The sequence below is a fragment of the Saccostrea echinata genome, unplaced genomic scaffold, assembly GCF_033153115.1.
Source record: "Saccostrea echinata isolate AGI-Se365-2 ecotype Australia unplaced genomic scaffold, CSIRO_AGI_Sech_v1 ptg000054l, whole genome shotgun sequence".
NCBI classification, from domain to species: domain Eukaryota; kingdom Metazoa; phylum Mollusca; class Bivalvia; order Ostreida; family Ostreidae; genus Saccostrea; species Saccostrea echinata.
In genome coordinates, this window is record NW_026889803.1 from 46010162 (window position 1) to 46032744 (window position 22583).

General features: G+C 36.0%; 1 protein-coding gene across 1 annotated transcript; it reads right to left on the reverse strand.

The window, feature by feature from the left end:
* Window positions 1–1731: 1731 nt before the first annotated feature.
* Window positions 1732–22487, reverse strand: LOC133172551 (glutathione synthetase-like). Its single transcript, XM_061307465.1, has 12 exons — window positions 22392–22487; window positions 14606–14792; window positions 12701–12776; window positions 12137–12312; window positions 11655–11697; window positions 11458–11531; window positions 11091–11255; window positions 9375–9444; window positions 9093–9284; window positions 7148–7229; window positions 6760–6949; window positions 1732–4557 (listed from the first exon to the last, which is right to left on the reverse strand). The coding sequence occupies exons 1-12, from the start codon at window positions 22477–22479 to the stop codon at window positions 4431–4433; spliced, it is 1470 nt and encodes a 489-aa protein (XP_061163449.1). The 5' UTR covers window positions 22480–22487; the 3' UTR covers window positions 1732–4430.
* Between the last annotated feature and the right edge of the window lie 96 nt (window positions 22488–22583).

The window sequence follows — 22583 nt, forward strand, 5'->3', positions numbered from 1 at the left end:
TTGACTTCATGGATTTCAGGAGTCACCCTTACCCTGCATGAATTTACATCCCCATGAACATTTATTTTGTAAACATTGATTAATTGAATCTACCATATTAATGAGTAACCCATGAAATTATGTCCCCAAGAACAAGTAAAATAGCCCACAAACATTGACCCCCACGAATTAAAATGATTCCACAGTATACCATCTGAAAATACATGTACAGGGAATAGATAGATTCACTAAGAAGGTACCATAAAATATACCCCCATACTTTTGTGTACATTGTAACTGGCATTTCATTCAACACAAATGATTCTGTGAAGATTTTTTTCAGACATATTTCCATGTAAATGTGCATCCTTACCATACCACAGGGGCAATCATTTGAACAAACTTACATCTGTGCTACCCAAGATTGATTGCATATCAATGCTATTATAATCATGACCCTGCTGTTCATGAGATTTTGAAATATTTTTTTTCTTTAATATATTCATATGTAAATCTTTGATCCCTAATAGTTGCCCAAACCCTACCCCCTAGGGTCATGATTTTAACAAACTTGAATAAGGACAATCTGAGAATGGTTGCATATTAATATCACTAGTCATGGCCTTGCTAATTTGCAGAGAAAGAGATTTTTTCCTCAAATATTCTCATGTAAAATGTGTATCCCTTGCTGCAGCCCTACCCTAGCCCCAGGGACAATTATTTAAGCAAACTTGATTCTGCATTACCTGAGGGTGCTTACCTTGAGATGTTTGATTTTTTTTTTTTTAATAATGCAAATCGTTAATCCCTTATTGTGGCTCCACCCTTATCCTGAAAGGCATAAACTGAACAGACTTGAATCGATGTGCATTTCCTGAGAATGCTTGCAATTATTTCTAATAATCATGGCTCTGAATTACTTTGATTTCCTCTTGTAGCCCAATCTACCCCTGGAAACCATTATTTGAACAAACTTGAATCTACATTGTATTAAAAAAACATTCACGTAAATTTTGTTTTTTTGTGGCCCAGCTAGTGGTTCTTGAGATAAAGAAATGCCAACAAATTTTCACTATTTCTTAATTATCTTCCCCTGAAATAGGATGTGGTTCCTTCCCCTAATTAGGATGTGGTTCTTCATCTGAACAAATCTGAACCCCCATCCCCCCTTTTACCTTAAGATGTTTTTGACAAGTTCTGTTGAAATTGGCACAGCCCACAATACAGAGACAGATGAATGCCAGACATTAAATACTCTTCAATCAGAAAAGCTCACTTAAACATTGGGCATAGGTGAGCTAAAAAGTGAGGAAATTAAAGTATCTGCATTGGAAAAACTAAACAATATTGTCCACATCTAGAGGTGATTATAAATGTTTTATGTATACATGTTTTTGTCTGGGATTGGATACGCAGCCAAGTACAGTGTATTAAATTCCACTCACCTTAGCAGTTTCATTTACAAAATCTACAGATATATTCTGTAGTTTTTCTTTTTTTTTTTTGGAAATTTAGGTTAACATTGTTGGCATAACATAATTGGTTTAGTCTAGAAGCATATTATACATTTGGGAAAGACTGGAGGATGTGCCATGTTTGCTGTAAACATTTAAAAGTGCAGATCTACAGAAATTAAATAATCCCACCACATAATTAATATCTAGAGCATTTGTAGATTGGTATTTACAGAAGGAAATTAAAACGACTGGGTGGGGAGCAGATCTCATTTAGAATCAGTATGACAAAGAGTAATGGCAATTATTTTCTGTTTATTCTTGATGAATCTAAGATATCAATACAATGTACACAGTAAAATAATATAAATAAATCTGAAAGACTGACAATGGAGAAGAAATTCTACAGTCAATGCCTGTATTCTTAATAATAGGTGAATTAATTTGAATTGAGAACTTTTGTTAAAACATATTGCACATCATGAGAAATTAGCTGTGACATCTGTTGTAAACAAGGCTATACATTTAAAATAAGTTAAAAAAAAAACATTACTACTTACACAATTAACATCACAAATTAAACTTTCTCAGATTATCTCAGTATCAATTAAAATGACCATACATCAGATGTACACTGTACACATCCAAAAAAAAAAAAAAGATTTATCAAAACAATATACCATATACATGTATTTAATAATATCTTTGAATTTACAATATTCCATTTGCTATAATAATTGGATCTATATCAGCAATACCTAGTCTTTTTTTTTTAATGCATGTACCGTTACATACATATACAATTCAATGTTGTGATTCAGAAGCCTAGTAATGTCACACTGAGCATGTCATTAAAAATAAGAAAAAGAAATAAAACACATTTATTAACATACATGTTGACTCTATGCTTTACTATGCTTTATGTGAAAGTCTATCTTTTTTTTTACTCCATCTCCACCTCATCTATACTCCTTTGTAAAATTTCAGTGTCCTATAAATGCACCTTCATGTGGTCCAATTACAGCAATGATTAAGACAAATTTCAGTCTACATTGTATTAAGGTATTTTCAATTAGAAATCTTGTTTTTGGGTGAAAATTTTCATGAACTTTGTAATACACCATGAAAAAAATACCCTGCTATTAAACTGACTTGATTCTGCACTGCATAACAATGACTACATATGAATGTGACATTTTGTTGCTTTGTACTTTGAAAAAGATTATAGTGATTTTTCCTTAACATTTCTTTGAAAAATTTTAAACTCCTTTTGCACCCCCTCCCTTTTCTATTTCTTGAAAATGTAAAATAGGTGTACAATGGCACTATAAAATAAAGATTCTCTGTTAGTCTCATTAAATTTTATTTAGTGGTATAGGATGGAGTTGTGGATAAGAGATGGGTTCCCCAATGTTAAATAAAGAATGTCAATGCATGTCCATGTTTTGCTATAGGAAACTAATATCTTTCATATCCAACAGGAAGTGCAAAATGGCCTTTATAATAGAAGTTCTGTGAAAATTTCATTAATATGCATTCATTAATTTAAGAGGAGTTGTGGATAAGTGATGGCTATACCCACAAGTGTACCACGACTGGCACAGTCGTTTTGATAAGGGAAACCCCAAATATCTGTCCAATCAAAATGTAAAATAGGAGGTGCACAATGGCACTATGTAATAAAAATTATGTGAATTTAAAGTCTCTTAAAATTTTATTCAGTGGTATAAGAAAAGTTGCTAATAAAAATGGGTACCCCCAGTACTAAAGAAAGAATAGTGTCCTTATTTTGCTATGGGAAAGCCCAAATATATATGTCTGATTGAAACGTAAAATAGAAGCTGCAGAATGCCACTTTGTAATAAAGATTTCGTGAAAGTTTCATTAAATTGCAAGAGGAGTTGGATAAGGGAAATGTAACAAATGTAACAGATGTACAGACATACAGACAGACATGTTAATCACTATATATATACCCCCACCTTTCAAGGGGGAGGGGGATATTGTATAATAAATGTACTGATGAAAAGTTAAATAATTTTCTTGTGTGAGTAAAATGAATTGTACAATATCTATATTGTTCATAGCCTACAGTATTGACTAGGACTGTTTGGACAAAATTGATGGTGTAAGTGTATCAAAATAAAGCATAATAAGACTATTATACTGCTATCATAGCGGTATTTATGTCTGTGCTCAACCTGCAAATGCACAATAACAGACATAAAGCAGAGCTAGAGCATCAGTTCAACTGAGTGATGCAAGTGATCTTTAGATATAACTTCCATCATCATTAAATACTGGTAGGTATTCTCTTTACACCAATTTAGTAAAGTTTGTTGTACTTTGAAATTGTGCATTGTCCTTCAAAATGCCCAAATATGTCTACTACCCTTGCACTACACATAAATAGTGAAAGTTTAAAGCTGGCGTATTTGATAGAAAAAAGGTCTTTCAAACACAGATGTGTGACATATCGATGATAAGACCTAATATTACTTATTCTCTCTTTCACAAAGAAGGGAACAATGAAGACATGCTCTTCTTTTTTAAAATTAATTCTGTTCAAAAAACATTTTCTCCCACTTTTTCCCCAGAAGGTGGGGGAGATAAAATGGCATATGGTATAACAACAATTTGAAAAAATATATGTACCCCTAAAAAAATCTTTCAGTGAAGGAATATTGAGCAGGAATGTAACTAAAACTATCTAAAATGCAATATTTTAACAATGCATTATAATAAATACAACATCAATTATACATGTTTTATAGAGACAACTAAAATAAATTAAAGCTGACTACATATGGCTATAAGTACTTGAACAAAAAACTATACTTGTACCATTATTTTATGACACTGTATAGTTTTCAGATCTTTTCATGTGCATTAATTAAACTTACTATCAATCTGAAATAGTCTTTATTCCTTAATTCTCTTAAAATATTCAACAAATCTGAAATAAAACTATGAACAGTTTATCTAATGGTCTAAAATCTATTCAATAAGAAAGGGTGTGTCCAGACAGGAGTATCCCGTACTTACACCCCCCTCGTTCACTCCTAAGTGTTTAGTCCGCATCAGATGTCCCACTTCTTCATTCTCCATCACTTCTTCGGCTGACCTTAAGGAGGGAAAACAAGAAGACTGTGAGCCAATACTCACTAGTAATACCCCCGCTTTGATGTGAATATACACTCTGATGTGAATGTACATAAGTTCAGTTAAGGACAGACACAGGGATAAACAAGAGGTTGACATTAGATTGACATTGGATTCAAACAAAAATAAATCCCACCAAATGGCATGCCTAAACAAACAGTGTGCTAAAATTTCATACATCTGCAATGAGTAATTGCTGAGAAAAGTGTGACAAAAATTTGTTATGTACGGTAGGGACAGACACACAGAAAAACAGGAAGTTGACATCGGATTTATATAAAAATATATCCCATCATATGGCATGCCTAAATAAAGAGTGTGCTAAAATTTCAAGCCTCTGCAATGAGTAGTTGCTAAGAAAAAAAGCGACAAAATTTGTTATGTATGATACGGACAGACACATTGATAAACAGGAAGTCGACATCGGATTCGTACAAAAATGAGTCCCACCATATGACATGCCTACACAAAGAGTGTGCTAAAATTTCAAGCCTCTGCAATGAGTAGTTGCTGAGAAAAAAGCGACAAAAATTAGTTATGTATGGTAAGGACAGACACACAGGTAAACAGGAAGTTGGCATCAGATTCGTATAAAACTGAATCCCATTATATGGCATGCCTAAACAAACAGTGTGCTAAGATTTCAAGTCTCTGCAATGAGCAGTTGCTGAGAAAACTGCGACGAAAATTATTTATGTATGGTACGGACAGACGCACAGAAAAATGGGAAGTTGACATCCGATTCATACAAAAATGAATCCCACCATATGGCATGCCTAAACAAAGAGTGTGCTAAATTTTCAAGTCTCTGCAATGAGCAGTTGCTGAGAAAACTCGACCAAAATTTGTTATGTATGGTACGGACAGATGCATGGATAAACAGGAAGTTGACATCAAATTAGTACAAAAATTAATCCCAACATATGGCATGCCTCAACAAAGTGTGTGCCAAAATTTCAAGCCTCTGCGATGAGTAGTTGCTGAGAAAACTGTGACGAAAAATTTGTTATGGACGGACAGACAGGGGGACAGCTAGACATTATACACACAGACAGACACACAAGGGTAAAATAGTAGACCCCCCTCTCCTTTGGAGCGGGGGTATAAATATAATGGTACATGTATATACAAAGCAAGATTGAAAGAAAAGTGAAGAAAAGAATCTGGACATACTGTAAATTTGTATTTTGCAAAATACAATGGATTTATTTAAATCTCAGATATCCTCCATACAATCAGTAATGATCGAGTCACATCTTTTGATTAAAGAAACATACCACAAACAAATTTTCTTATCTCCAACACAAAAGAGTTACATTGCTATTTTTTCAATATTTCTAATAAGGAAATTTTAACTGTGTAAAATGTAAAATATAGACTGTTGAAAATATTCCCAGTTACATTACAATAACAAAATTTTATAATATTTCTAAAACTTTTCAAAATTACATGTATGTTGGCTCGAACCATCAAAGTTACATTTTCACACTTTTCACCAAATTACTGTATGTGGCTTGGCCAAACATAAAGTTGTTTAACTGTTTAAACAGATAATGCTTTAGTTAGAGAGGCACCTTTTTAATTTGAGTTATTTACTCTCAAAGATCTTAATTGGCAGCAATCTCATGAAATTATGTGAAAATAAAGTTCTCTCAATAATTTTTTTTACAGGAAATGGATAAGGGATTTATTGCTGCTTTAATACAGGACTGTATAAGGTAATCTTGGATTAACTAGCAATCAAAATTTGATGTGAACTTTCCCTAATATGTAGACCTATTTGAATAGAGAGATTCTAGACTATAATTCAGTTCTACATGGCCATTATAAATCCCAATGTCAAAAGTCAAGGTCTTGATCATAAACAATTACGATAACTATAATTTACTTTCTGCCAATATTCCAGATGCACCTTTTACATGCCAAATTTCAGTTTTCATTAAGTTTCTATTTACATCTTGTCTTGGAAAAAAAAAATACCTTGACCTTCAAATCAGTAGCAAACTTTCAGTCAGTTTAAATTTAGTTTTCGATGAATTTTATGTTATACACAATGTTCTACCAATTTTATTTGAAGTAATAAGAAGTCAACATTTAAAATGTTAATGAATATGCATAAAAAAAAATTTCTCAATCAGTAATTGTAAAAGCTGTAAATATATACCCCAGTATGGTTCCATAGACTCCAATCTCACTGACCACCTTCCTTAGTACAGAGTTCTCTCCCACCTTGATAAGGTAATTCTCCTGTACCCAGGGGTAGATTTTTTCCATGAGAATGTATCCTGCTCGTTCCTCATCATTCCTCAGATCTGATAGCAGAGTTTTAATCTCATCATCATAATGGTTGTTCCCTTCAAAGTATACAGAAAAGCAGGCCTTTACATCCAGTTTCAATAAATAATCTATGTAAAATGAATTGAGTAAACCAGTTGTGTGAATTTACTCTTAAATTCACAGCTTTATAAATATATCTAATTTGCTGTTACCAGAGGTCTGTTTCTGCGGTGTTGTACACTATTATCTGATGTAGTAGAATTAGCATTACTTACCTCCACCCTCTCTCTGTGGCTTCAACACATAGTCTTGAGGATTGTTAATTGCCATCTCTGCATTGTTGTCTCCTTCAGGGTCCTTCAAAGTAAACAACATTGTTAATTTGGAACAATCAAAGAGAGATAACTCTAAATCATCACATATAACTTCCAGTATTTTCAAATCATCAAGGTAGCTCAGTCGGTGAAACACCTGCACCATGATTGGAAGGTTGAGGGTTTAAGCCCTGGCCATGACAGACCTAAGTTGATGAAAAATAGGTGGCAAATATTACTTCACCAAGTGCTTGGCATTTTCAAGTGAAATTGCGAGTCTTTCTGATGAAACCTTAAAGAGGTTTGATCCTGAGCTTTTGAGCAGATTTTTTTCAGGACCTCTATTTCTAAAATTCTGCATCATATTATTTTATTTCTTACAATAAATTTGGATTCTACAAGGTGGATTAAACTATATTCAATTAAAAACCCATGATTAAATTCCATACAAAAAGCATTGAGGAACTCCATGTGTATTTTGTGGCCGATGGTTTTTTTTTTTTTTTTTTTAGAAGAAAATGATCAATTTTTCCCTTTTGAAGTACTTACAGTACTGTTAAGTTTGGATTCCTACTTTTCCATGCAGGCTGCACACAGTTATTTTGTGCAGTGAAATGTTTTATGTTGGTTCCATATTATAGATTAAATTAACTACTATGAATTAATTCTATCACCATATTGTGACAAATATAGCAAATATATTGTGAAAAATGCAGAAAAAAATAACCTAAATTTTAACTTAAATTTTACACTTTTAAATATCTAAAAAAAAAAAAATTATCATAGAACCCCCACTTTCAATACTGAATATAAGATAACTTTGACCATTCTGCTTTAATTCAGTAAAAGCTTAATTAAGACTCTTATAAAATATTTTTATTGCTTTTTAAATTTTTAATGCCAGAAAAATGACATTATATGAGTGCAGAAAGATCAAATTGATTATACAAAGTAATTTGAAAAATTTCTTTGTCACAATTAATTATCAATGTGTCTATTCAAAATAGAATAAGACTGTATTTGGGCCCATGATTTATTTGGAAGAAAAATACTGGATGAAAAACTTTGAAACAATGCTTTATGTGTAAGACGAAATTACAGTGCAAAAGGTCATATTAAATATACCATAGCGCAAAAGAAGCATGTTGACCCTATTTTTGAATGGATTTTTAATTACTCTATGTGTGTAGATACTAAAAATATACTTGACAAAAACTTCTTCAGACTTTTATAGCAGGATCTAACCTAATTAAAAACCGAGCCCCCGTAATTGTCATGATAGGTGTTGGCACGATACAGATACTTCACTGCTCAATGGCCCTCAGTGCCAAGTAAATATCTGTATAAATTTGAAGCCCTTCCTCAGTATATACTGACATCTCTACGCGAGTGAAAAATTCTCGGATGGAACATAAAACAACATAGAATTAATCAATCCAGTATTTTCTTAAGGCTGTGTATCATGAGGGAAACAGATATATCACCATGACTCACAATATTTCCAAAAATATCACAATATATCAAGTTTTTTAAATTTAAGGAAAGCAAATGTAGTTTTCAGCATATTTTTTTCAAAAAGTTTTATAAGTTTCCTAATAGTTTTTGTACTCTCTGTAACCAAAATTAATGCAAAATAATGATTTACTTTTTAACTGCAATAAAAAGAAATCTCATTTTTTTTAATTGAATTTTTAATGTCATAGTTCCACCATTATTTATGTATATGCTCTATTTTCAAGATCAAATACCTTCGGAAAGTATAAAAAATATGGATATTTCAGTACAATATATATGTATCAATGTTACTCTGCATCACAATACATTGATCGTTATATGGATGTACTGGTACATGTATTGTTACACCGCTATATTTTCTGATGTCACAGAATTATAACCCTTTCCTTACCAGATCCAGACTGTATTGGCCTGCAAAAAATGATCGAATCTTTACTGCTTCTTTTTCATCACTGATGAACTTTTCAACAGCCCCTTGTTTTGCCAGTTCCTGCTGGATTTTTTTGGTCCCTGCCAGCTGATAGTGAACTGTAGGACACTTAATGGCTTTTGACCTTTCTATACTGAGCCTTACATCCCATTCCTATAAAAGATCAAAAATTCAAAATTAAACATACGCAAAATTTAAGACATATAACATACAAAAATTCACCAGTTTATTAGATAATTGTACCTTTTGACTAGGATAATGATTTGGGGAGTATCCTTCTCTAAAGTAGACAACAGCTATCTCTGTATTGTTACTGTAACAAAAATAATTTTATAGCTAGTTAGTGACCTAAAATGGAGTTATCCTGGGTTTGAAATGGAAATCCGTACTGGGCGAGGTGGATGACTCAGTATTAGGTACATCACTGACTGTGTAATAAATTAATCCCACTGAAGAGCTTTACAAGATTAGTTCTGAGGTCAGTAACATATCAAAAAAAAAAAATATGATTCAAAATATCATTGAACATCATATATTCTCAAAAATTACATTATCACAATTTAAGATACATACAACAAATTTCAAGAAACAAACTGTTTGGTTGCCGCCATTTGTTTACATCAGAAACATGTACAACAGAATCTCGCGTCCTATTTTTAATACACCTCCTGCTCAGAGATAGTGTATTAAAATGTCCTAGGGCATCATGTGATCTGTTTTTAGCCAATCAACATTCTACAAATTTGTCTGAAGTGGGATAATTATAGATCCAGTGAAACCTCATTATCTCAAACTCAATGGGACCGAGAAAAAACTTCGAGAAATCCGAGGATTCGAAATATCCAGGGTAAAATACTTAAAGAATAAGGGGTTGGGACTTCCAAAGCACTTTGACATATCCATAGTATTCGAGATATCAGTGTTCGAGATACCAAAGTTCAACTGTATTTACCCCATTTTATTTTGCACTCATCATGAGTGGGCAAAATTAAAATTTGGGAAAATTTAACAGAGACAAAGATATTTCTCTTCTAACATGTATGTTTCTGGGCAATTCAGAACGGTGCAAAATCTTTCCTATTGTGATTAAGTATAACTTACTACCCTTTATTACATTTTCAATAGTGAAATACTGTGAATTATTTATTGAATAAAAGTGATATTTTTTTCACAGTGTGAAAGGGTACAAAAATGGTATTCTGTCACAGTGTGAAAGGATATCAAAGTAAGTAGAAATGATTTCTGGCCTGTCATAAGATAGAGATAGTAACTAAACCATCTTGATAGAGACTAAAACTGTAAATTTCCTCCCAAATATATTGCTAAAATCAATGGTACAATGTTTTCAATCTCACAATTGCTAAGCTATGATGTCTCAACCACTCAACTATCACAGCCTATAACACTGTGTTAAGAAAAGACAGAGTCAAAGAGAAATCAAAGAAAATGTAATTAACAGAAAATTCAATGTTTTGTAGTTGGATATTTATTTCACTCGTGAGACAGGATTTTTTGATATTTTCACTCGTGCTTCGCACTCGTGAAATTATCAAAAAATCTTGTCCCACTCGTGAAATAAATCCCATATCCAACAATAAAACATTGAATATCCTCTATATACCCGAAAGGCATCACTGGCAGTAAGTAAATGTAAAAAAATGCAAAATAAGGCAAAAATAAACCACCTAGTATACAGTATTTCAGAAACTGATATGAAGTCATTTTTCATGCAATAATTAAATTAAAGTACATAAATTAAGACAATGGAAACAATGCTATCTTGCAAGATTCAGCATATAAGGAAAAAAAAAATTCATCAACTCATTGATGCAGTTTGGTCGTACTTGTACCTGATTCAACATATTACACAGCACCATACCTGCACCTCAGTACCTGATGAATAACACGTCAATGATTCTAATATTAAATATTGTGCTTCATTATTACATAAATACTTACACAAAGAGTTTTTTGTCTGGAGACACTGACATACTAGAGGATAGCGATTGTAAACTATAATAGACTACATCTATTGAGTGATCTATCTCTATGATTTTCTTCTCCAACCAAACTTGGTCCATGTGGTTCTGCTCAGGTACGCTGACCACAAACAAGATGGCTGCACTGAAAGATTTTATTAATTTGTCAACCAGATTAAAATTCATAGACATTTAAGACATCATACATGAATGATGAAGTTCCTAGCCAAGTCTTTCAGAAAGAAAGACAAACTAATTGTAGTTTCTAAAGGTGTTCTTTATGAATTTTAAGGACAAACTGATCCTATTATCAGATTTAATTGACAAAATTCTTAAAAGAGGGATACTTTTTGTTTCCATAGTGTTGCCATGCTTTAACTATTCCTCGACACAAACCAAGGGCTGGGTCATTTCTTGGTAACTAGAAATAATAAGTAAACATAAACTTCTTAGTATAATGATATATTTCTTGGAAACTAAAAATACAGATGTAAATTTGCTGGTAAAATTTTACAGTGAAATTTTTCATTGTGCAAATGTTTACCTGAGTTTTCGTATATTTAATCTTGGATTTAGCTATTGTGTATCTACAATGGAATAAAACAATATACATAAGTTATTAAAGAAATTTTTGAATAATTCTATACATACTTATTTCCTGATAAATCATTAAGGTGATTAAGTCATAAGTGAAAGGAGACATGGTTTTTAAATATTCTATTCCAAAAGCCCTTAACATCCTTTCCTTCAGATGTGAGCCACATGCAGTACGAAAAGTAAATCTTAATTTGATCATTCTATTCAAATCAATATTTGTCTTAAATCCCACAAGTTAAATATTCTAACACCCATCACTTGATTTCTTCTCCATTAAATCATTGAAAACTGACCTAAAAATCTATACAATGCATGTAAACCCTAGATTGTTGTACATGTACTAACTGAAGTAAATGATAAAAACTTTAAACAGTACATGTACATACACGTTAGATCTGAACCCTTAACATGTTGCAGAATGTGACTAACCTGTGTACATCTGACAGTGCCCCAACTAATCCAGCAAAACTTGATGCTATGGTGTTAAACTCAATCTGTTTTAGCTGAGCATGCTCGCCAATTTGAGACAATGAGCAGTCTGCATTCTTCTCTATTTTCTTAGTGTCCATCATAAAATCATTTCTGAACAGGCCTAGGGACACTGGCTATGACAAAATAAAATAAGACTTCATTGTTTAAAATTTGCTTAATCTCGATCCACAAGGAAAATTAAGTGTATTATGTTATATGTAAATCACAAATACAGTGTTGGTTTTAAAATGGATGTCTGCTCCTGATCAAAAATTTGATCCTTTATCCCTTAATTACTAAATACTCTTGTGAACCAATTAAAATTATCCAATTTCTTTCAGGCTGTGTCTAATTACAGCTGTTAAAGAATTAAAGCATGCTCTCTTTTAATTTTCTAACCCAGTACTACTGTGTGCACATACAATGAACAACTATAAGATCATATCTTTAATCAGTTTCTTGACTTTAAATGTTTTGATGAGATTAATTATATTACCAGTGCTATTTATTGCCTGTGATTACCTGTTTAAAGCCTTCTTCTCTAACAGTGTTGTAAATGTTCCATAGTTGTCTTGTAAAGTCATCTACTTTGATAACACTAAAATATAAAGTACAGTAAAACTCGTTTAGTGCGAACATGGATATTGCGAATTCACAGATATAGCGAAGTTTTCTTGGATCCCCCACTATGAAAATTTTAGGAATTCCTTATACGGATATAACGAATTAGGAGTGAAACGGTTCACCGCGGTATCGATTCACCGTGGTATTTTTTCTCGGTTTGATACACTGTGCAAAATCTCTAATTTTCGGTTCGGTTCATTTTTCGGTCGGGATCGTTATTCAGTCGGGTTTGGCATATTAAGGTAAAACACGTTACTTAGTATAAATAAGTATAGAAAACGTAAATTTTTTATGACTGATAGCTTGTAAAATAATTTTTGACAGTCAAATAATTTTAATCAATTTCTTCTAGTCAATTTGCAAATAAAATTCGTAAAATATGTGACTAGATTTAGAAAAAGTAAGCATAAAACAACGTTGAATTTGTTTCCTTCTATCAAAATGTATCGTATCGAAAATAACCGAACCGAGACAAAATTATACAATATGTATCGAACCGTGAAGGAGGTGTATCGTTTCACCCCTATAACGAATTACGGATATAGCGAAGTAATTTCACAGGTCCCAGTGACTTCGTTATAACCGAGTTTTACTGTAGTAGAGAGTATGGATATGTAAAACTATAAAGTACTAGTATGACAATCTTTTACATGAAATAGAAATTCCAATAAATTTGTCCAATCCTCTATTGTAGTGATGAGGAGGCAGGGAATAAAATTTTTAAAATAAACATACAGCCAAACCTCATTACTTCAAACTTGATAGGTCTAAAAAAATTATTTCAAGAAAAGAGGCCCATGGGCCACAGCACTCACCCGAGTCACTAATCATCCTTCATTCTTCATCAGCAGATTTTCCCCAAATATATTCCTTTGTAAAACTTTGATTGCCCATTGTGGTCCCTCCCTACCCCCAGATTTAAACAAACTTGAATCTACACTACCTGAGAATGTTTCCATATCAACATGACTAATCATGGATCTGCTGTTCTTGAGAAGACAAGATTTTTCAGTACATTCCTTTGTAAAACTTTGATCCCCCATTGTGGCCCCACCCTACCCACAGGGGACATAAATTTGAACAAATTTGAATTTACACTACCTGAGGATACTTCCATATAAATATGACTAATTATGACTTTGCTGTTCTTGAGATGAAGATTTTAAAAGATTTTTCCTATATAATCCTTTGTAAAATTTTGATCACCCATTGAGAAAAAGATTCTTAATGATTTTTCATATGTATTTCTATGTAAAACTTTGACTGCCTATTGTGGCCCCTCCCTTCCCCCTTGGGTGATGATTTGAACAAACTTGAACCTACACTACCTGAGGATGTTTCCATATAAATATGACCATGCAATCATCACTGCAAAAAAAGATTTTAATAATTTTCCCTATGTATTCTTATTTAAAACTTTGATCCCTCAATGTGGCCCCATTCTACCTCCTGAGGTCATGATTCAAAGAACTTGAATCTACACTATGTCAGGTAGTTTCATCTTTTCTGGCTAAGATTTTCTTCAAGTGACCCCACCCAATTTTCACTATTTCTTAATATCTCCCCTTGGAAGAGGGTGTGGCCCTTCATTTGAACAAAGCTGAATGCCTTTCACCCAAGGATACTCGATCTGTACCAAGTTTGATTGAAATTGGTCTAGTGTTCCTGGAGAAGAAGATGAAATTGTAAAAAGTTTATGACAACAACGACAACAACAACAATGACAGACAATAGACAAATTTTGATCAGAAAAGCTTTCATAAGTATAAAAGCAGCATATATAGAGTCAGAGGACATCCTTACTTCTGCAATGCTTGCTCCATGAACTGGTGGTCATGAGAAACTCTATGCATCAGAAGATTGAAGGACTTTTGGATGTCCTTGGCTTTTTCCAGTAAATTCTGAGGCACAACAGATGGAAATAAAGTGAAAGGAGAATGATTGACCACAGCAGATGACCCTGGGTTTTCTTTTGTCCTCATTAAAGCACCTGTAGTAAAATACATCAATTTACAGTACATGTTTATTATCATTAAATAAGTCCATTCACTGATGAACAAATACGAGGGCTGTTCGGAAATTATTGAGACATTGTGTATATTCTTCTTTCTAATGAACGTTTTTCGGTGAAAATTTGTATATACATTTGACAAACTCTAAGAAGTAATAAAAACAAGAAATATTTTAAAAATATTTTATTTCATCTTTTCAATGGAATATTAATGTGTCAGTGGTAGGGGTACCCGGCGCAGTCACGAAATCGGATATTGAAAATATGTAACACCAACGTTAAAACTCCCAGTGGATACATAGTAAGAGCGAAAATAATTCAAATTATGTATATAATATTTCAATTTAACTTTAAGTTCATTTTGTGCAAGTTTGTTAGAATTTCGATCAGAAATACGGAGATCATTAAAATATTTACGCGCGGTATAGCTATCTGATAATGACGACAAAACGGATTTTGACGTCAAGGCGGAGCAGCGATCATACCTAAAATTTTGTGTAGCGGTATTGAGAACTCTTGTCCAGACTAAACGACCTGCTAAAACAATAACAATGCAATAAAACAAGTCTAAGGGTTTTTTGTTTCATTGGTATATATCATTTTCTTACAAATAATTCAACCAGAGTAAAAATAAAAGCCCCGGACAACCATCAATTATTACGGACTAAATAACGTTGACCCGCGTTGCATAACTCGGTACTGCATGATGCTAAGTCAACCTGTATTTGACACTTTTTGTATATTTTACACTGGGGTAGCAACAGCATTGGTTTTTTTTTTTTTTTTTTTTTTTTTTTTTTAAGAATCGATTAAGAAAAATAAGACACAGTTTGATTTTTGAAATGTTATATGTAATGATAGAGGAAGTAGATTGAATGCTTTCTGGTCATTTCACAATGAGAATGACGTTAAAATGACGTAGCGATGCTGCTCCAGGTCAATAGACATATGCTTGTTTATAATTTCACCGGAACTTATTTAATTATCCTATAAATTAGAAATTTTGTACATTTGTTTTATTTGTTCTTTAAAAAACATTGACGAATTTTTATGAATTTATCTCTGTCCTTAGATAGAACGTTCTATCGTTAAAATGATATTGTCCTACGGACCCGGTTTGTGGTGAGGGCTTGTCCCGAGACACAGTTAGATTATTCTAACTACTCTGTCCTTTGTGGAGTAAAAGTATTTGTCTCAATAATTTTCGAACAGCCCTCGTACATGTACAAACATTTGTGACTTCCAAGTCCTCAATGAACTCAACATAACAGCAGAATACATGTATATAAAGAAAACTTGGTTTACAGTGCATTTCTTTTTGAACAATATTAATTTCTATGTAGTGACTGCAACACAAAACTAGAAGCTGTACGTATTTTATCATTTAATCATCTTGATCAAAATACTTAAGCATTACTTCATATCTACATGACATGTCCATTTATTTGCACAAAGTTTCACTTTTAAGCACTCTAAATTAATGTATTTATACATTTATTTAAGGGTTCTCTTTACTTTATAATATCTCTAGTTTTTGTTTTGTTTTTTTTGGGGGGGTGGGGGGGGGAGGTGGGTAAAAAATATGTGCAATTTAGAGCACAGGGTCACTTGCATCATACACAGTAAAGCTGTAAATGCATGAGTTACCACATGTCCCATATTCCAATAAACCCAAACAAAAGGTCCAAGGGCAACAATGGTCACCAGAGCCACCTTGGCCCTGCTGTTCTTAAAAAGAATTTTAAAATATTCCCTCATCATTCCACTGAAAAATTTTGACCCAAGTTCAGGTGAGCTTAAAAAAAACTATACAGTTAATAACTAATCATTTATGTAATGTAATATTATTTCTATATGTTTCAGGTATCAGTCATCCTTAGTTAATTAAAGAGTTACTCATTGGATGATGGTTATCATTTATGACTGATACCAGTTCTACACAATTTGACAATTTTGGTACAAAAGACGATCTATACTCCCCAACATGCCAACGTTAGAGTGCCCTGTATTTGGATGTGAGTGGCAGTCTCAGGACCTGGATGCAGCTTTTGCCGCAGCGATGACGGCAGCCCTCCAGATCCACGATAGAACTGTTCACCAGCCACAGGCCCAGCCAGCAGCTGCCGCAGCTCCCAAACTGAAGTTGGACCCACCCACCATAGCTGCTGGATGTGACCCAGACCAGTGGTCAGCGTTCACTCGACAATGGGAGATGTACAAGGTGGGTATGGCCATTGCCCAAAACGTCATACCCACTGCTCTGTTCTACTGCTGTGACTCAGACCTTCGGACCGACGTCATGCGTGACCAACGAGGTAACATCACAGACATGCCAGAGGCAGACCTGATGAATGTCATTAAATGGCTTGCTGTGAAGGATGAGAGCACATTGGTACAACGCATTAAGCTCAGTAAGATGACACAAGCACCTGGTACCAGCATCAGAACGTTTTTAGCCAGTCTCCGAGGTCAGGCGTCTCTCTGTCAGTACAAGGCCACATGCAAGGAGGAAGGGTGTAACCACATTTACGACTACAGTGATGAGATCATAAAGGACAATCTGGTTAGAGGAATTGCAGACCCTGAAATTTTGTCTGACCTGCTTGGTGATCCTAAGACAGACAGAACCTTGGAAGAGACTGTTTCCTTCATAGCACAGAAGGAACAAGGCAAAGTTACACGGAGTGCAGTTGGAGATTCAGCCGGTGCGATGTCGACAACGACCCATAGCCAAAAATCAGTACAAGGACCTGGAGGCAAGTGCTGGGCATGTGGTGGACCTGCCCACGGACAAAGAAACGATCGTCGAGTCAGACAAAGAAGTTGCGAGGCCTGGACATCTACATGTGCCAAGTGTAAAGTTAAGGGTCATTATACCAAGTCATGCAGCAAGTGTTCAACGTGTGGTGCCTGGGGACATTGTGATTCATCGTCAAGGGCTTGTACACAGGGACGAGGACAGAAACTCCGCAATCAGGGACCATCACAGGAACCGATGAAAGATGCTGACGACAAGGTTGGTTATGTCTACGACCAGCTATGTACCACATCAGAACAATATCAGAATACAGCACGTCTTGAACATCACATCTTCGAAGGAAAATGGATAGCTAGGCCGTCCAAACCTCATCCGATGCTACTGGTTAATATGACACCTTTGGCCGAGGACCATGCGTCATTTGGACATCCCATCAAAGATGTTACAAGGCTCAAAACGATACAACTGACCATGGTAGCTGACACCGGATGCCAGAGTACGATAATCCCATTGCAGACAGCCAACAACCTGGGAATTACCAGAAAGGACCTAATTCCAGTTAAGCTCGTTATGCGAGGTGCCATCAAAGAAAACCTTGGGGTTATTGGAGCGGTTGCAGTTGATGTGAGGGTCAGAGATGGTTCCAAATCTACACGCATATTATGTTATGTATCTGATGTCATGGAAAAAGCTTTCATCTGCAGGGAGGCACTGGTTTCTCTTGGAATAATTCATGCAGACTTCCCAAACCATCCCGTAGACACATCAGAGAGTTTTGCTTCTGTAGAAGATGAGACTACCTGCTCCTGTCCCAGACGTCAGCCTAATCCACCTCCACTGCCAACAACACTACCACCAGGCTTGGACGCTACTGAAGAAAATGTGGATGCATTAAAGGAATGGCTACTTGATTACTACAGTGCTACAACTTTTAACGTATGTGAACATCAACCTTTACCGCTGATGAACTGTGAGCCCCTAAAGCTTCACATAGATCCTGATGCCAGACCAGTTGCTGTTCACAAGCCAGCACTGGTACCCATCCATTGGCAGGATAAAGTCTATGCTGACCTGGAGAGAGACGTAAGGATTGGAGTCTTGGAGAAAGTTAGCCAGAATACCCCTACAACATGGTGTTCCAGGATGGTAGTTACAGGTAAAGCTGATGGTACGCCCAGAAGGACGGTAGATCTTCAACCACAAAACCGTCACTCCGTACGCCAGACCCATCATGTACCGAGTCCGTTTCATCTAGCAGACAGGGTACCTCAAGGTATGAAGAAGACCGTTACTGACGCTTGGAATGGATACCACTCTGTACCTATTCGAGAGGAGGACCGTCACTTTACCACTTTTATCACACCATGGGGACGGTACAGATACAAGGTAGCTCCACAGGGATTTATGGCCAGCGGAGATGCTTACAACCAACGATTTGATGCTGTCATTACGGACTTCAAGAACAAGGTCAAATGCGTGGATGACACTTGTATGTGGGCAGATTCTGTTAAAGCAGCATTCTTCCAGACGTGCGAATGGTTAAACCTCTGTGCTCGGAATGGTATTACCCTCAACCCGAAGAAGTTCCAGTTTGCTCAAGATATTGTAGATTTTGCTGGACTCACAATTACTCCTACAAATATACGACCAAGCACAAAGTTCCTAGATGCAATCAGCAACTTTCCCACACCATCCGACATTACCGGTGCAAGAGCATGGTTTGGATTGGTCAACCAAGGTGCCTACGCGTTTGCCATGACTAAACAGATGAAACCGTTCCGAGCTCTATTGAAACCATCTACACCGTTCCATTGGACGGATGAGCTAGATGAACTATTTACAAAGTCCAAAGAGGTCATTATCCAGGAGATGAAGGAAGGTGTTCGTCTGTTTGACCCAGCACGCATGACCTGTCTAGCCACAGACTGGTCCATTGATGGTATTGGCTTCTTCATGATGCAGAAGTATTGCAGCTGTGCCAGTAAGACCCCAGCATGCTGTAATGACGGATGGAAGCTTTGTTTGGTCGGCAGTAGATTCACCCACCCAGCAGAAAGTAGATACGCTCCAATCGAAGGCGAAGCCTTGGCTGTTGTGTACGCACTCCACCAGACAAGATACTATGTGCTCGGATGCGAAGATCTCATTGTCGCCACTGACCATAAACCACTACTCCAGATATTGAACGACCGATCACTCACTGAAATAGATAACAGGCGTCTCCTTAACCTGAAAGAAAAGACCCTTGGATACAAGTTTACGGTGGTTCATGTACCTGGGAAGAAGAACCTTGGTCCGGATGCAGCTTCCAGACATCCAGCTTGCCCCCCAGATCGACTGGTATTACCTGGTGATGCCACAGTAGACAAGTCCCTTGACAGTTGCTCTGCCAGTTGTCGTGATACACCCACCAGTTTCGGCCTATCTACTGAGGATCGAGATCAAGCTGATGATACCTCCACAGTTGCTGCCGCTACAACTGCATTAAATGCCAACATCATGGTTGTAACTTGGGATATGGTATGTGAAGCCACAGCATCAGATCCTACGTATATTAGCCTGCTTCAGCAGATAGAAGAAGGGTTCCCAGAGGATTATAGGGATTTGCCACTGGAGTTGCGCCCATTTCATCGTTTTTCTGGCAGTCTATGCTCTGTTGATGGTGTGGTTCTCTTGGGACAGCGTATAGTCATTCCACCTGCCTTACGTAAACCAGTACTCAATGCACTTCATGCAGCACACCAAGGAGTCTCGTCGATGCGTGCCAGAGCCATGGACTCGGTGTATTGGCCAGATATCACGGTGGATATTGCCAGGACGAGGGACCAGTGTGGACATTGTCACCAGATGGCTAAGTCAAACCCCATGCAGCCACCTACTGATATAGTTCCTCCTGAATATCCTTTCCAGAAGATCTGCAGCGACTACTTCACCTACAACAGTAAGGATTATGTTGTCGTTGTGGACAGGTACTCCAACTGGCCCATGGTATACAGATCGGAGTCTGGAGCGGATGGACTGGTGAAGCGCCTTCGTGAGACGTTTGTCACATTTGGTATCCCAGAGGAATTAACATCAGATGGAGGTCCTCAGTATACAGCTGGAAAGACACAGGAATTCCTGAAAGCCTGGGGAGTCAGACATAGAATCTCATCAGTTGCAAATCCACATGCCAACTGCAGAGCTGAAGTTGCAGTAAAGATGGTAAAACGTATGCTTGCGGACAACATCACAGCCAATGGTTCCTTAGACGTGGATAAGTTTCAGAGGGCTTTACTTATATACAGGAACTCCATTGATCCAGAGACGAAGGCATCCCCAGCCTTGATCCTGTTTGGTCGTCCGATCAGAGATGCCGTACCAATCGTAATGGGTAGATATTCGCCTCATGATACATGGAAGGAACTGATGTCAAGTAGAGAGTTAGCTCTTGCCAAACGCCACTCAAGAGAGCATGAAAGATGGAATGAGCATACCCATCAGCTACCACCACTGCAGGTTGGAGACCATGTGTATATCCAAAACTTAATGGGCAACCACCCAAGGAGATGGGAACGCACTGGAGTTGTTGTTGAGGTCCGCCAATACCACCAGTATGTGGTACGTGTAGATGGCACAGGAAGGGTGACGCTAAGAAATCGCCAGCATCTGAGGAAATTCACCCCGTTTAACAGCAATTCACCCAGTGCGATTGAAACGATGCCGAGAATGCCACAGCCTTCAGAAAAGACTGTTACAGATGGTTCATCCTCGACTCAGAAAACATTGACTCTAAATCCATTGAAATGTAGCACACCACAACCTTCGCATGTGACTCCCAGGGTGGATGGCCCTTCTGTTCCACCACCTGTTAACCATGGTTCACCTGCTACATCTGGAGAGGTCTCACCTGCAGTCGTGACCCCAAAATCAACCGCTAAGTCGCGTTTATCGCCAAGACGACTATTGACAGACAAGGACGAAGTCGCTCCTCCGACAGAACATGAAGACAAACCGAAGGTCACACGTTTACCCCGCGCTCTGGCTCGTCTTCAGCCGCACAATGCACCTGGAAAGAAAGAGTTGTTGACGCCTGGAAGACCACGCCGCAATACTAAACAGGATTCCATGGATTCTGCAGAGAATAACTGATTATTGGACAGTTCAATTGATCTTTAATTACTAGTGACTGAAGTACAGTTGTGATATGAAACATTCCGTAATTTGATATTTGATTTATACAGACCTTTTAAGTTTTATTAATGCCTAAAAAACTTGTCCCCGGGGGAGGAGATAACTAATCATTTATGTAATGTAATATTATTTCTATATGTTTCAGGTATCAGTCATCCTTAGTTAATTAAAGAGTTACTCATTGGATGATGGTTATCATTTAGTTAACTCCAACTTTATATTAAGAGTCAGTGCACCGAACTCTTAAATCAGTTCCCACAATCCCCTAATAATGACTACCCAAGCTACATTCTTATAACATTAAACAAAAATTCACAATTGAAATGAAAGTCACATTGCTTCAATGGAAATTTCAGAAAGAAAGTAGATAAAACACTCTCTATTAAAAAAAAAAATTGTTATTTTTAAACTTGTTACAGAAATGCAACTAACATATGGCGTTATGTGACATCACAGTCAAGACATTTCCAAATGTCTCGTGCGGTTTGGGGTTTAAAATGATTATGAATACAGCTGTCCTTTTCCAGTAGTCACACTGTCAAAATATTAATCAATGAAATAATTATATACCTGTGATGTCATATAGCTTGTATAAGGTTACATTCTCTTTCAGATCTAATGGCTAATTTTATTGCAATATTCATTACCATTAATAAGTGCAATGTCTTTTGCACTTTGAAGTAGATCTTGAAGTTTCTTCTCCTCGATTTTTGTGCCCTCCAGAACAGTTGCCATTTGACTAGCTTCTTATGATATTGTAATAAAAAATTGTAAAGATATTTTAAAAAGATATTTAGATTAATAAAATGCAGTTAATATGGTTAAAAATTGGAACATAC

Excerpts from the sequence above, each read along its gene's own strand:
- LOC133172551 (XM_061307465.1), bottom strand. The coding sequence starts at position 22,479 with ATGGCAACTGTTCTGGAGGGCACAAAAATCGAGGAGAAGAAACTTCAA. Across the intron at positions 11,698-12,136 it reads GCACTGTCAGATGTACACAG|ATACACAATAGCTAAATCCA; the intron begins GTTAGTCACATT and ends ATTCCATTGTAG. Across the intron at positions 9,285-9,374 it reads ATCATTATCCTAGTCAAAAG|GAATGGGATGTAAGGCTCAG; the intron begins GTACAATTATCT and ends GATCTTTTATAG.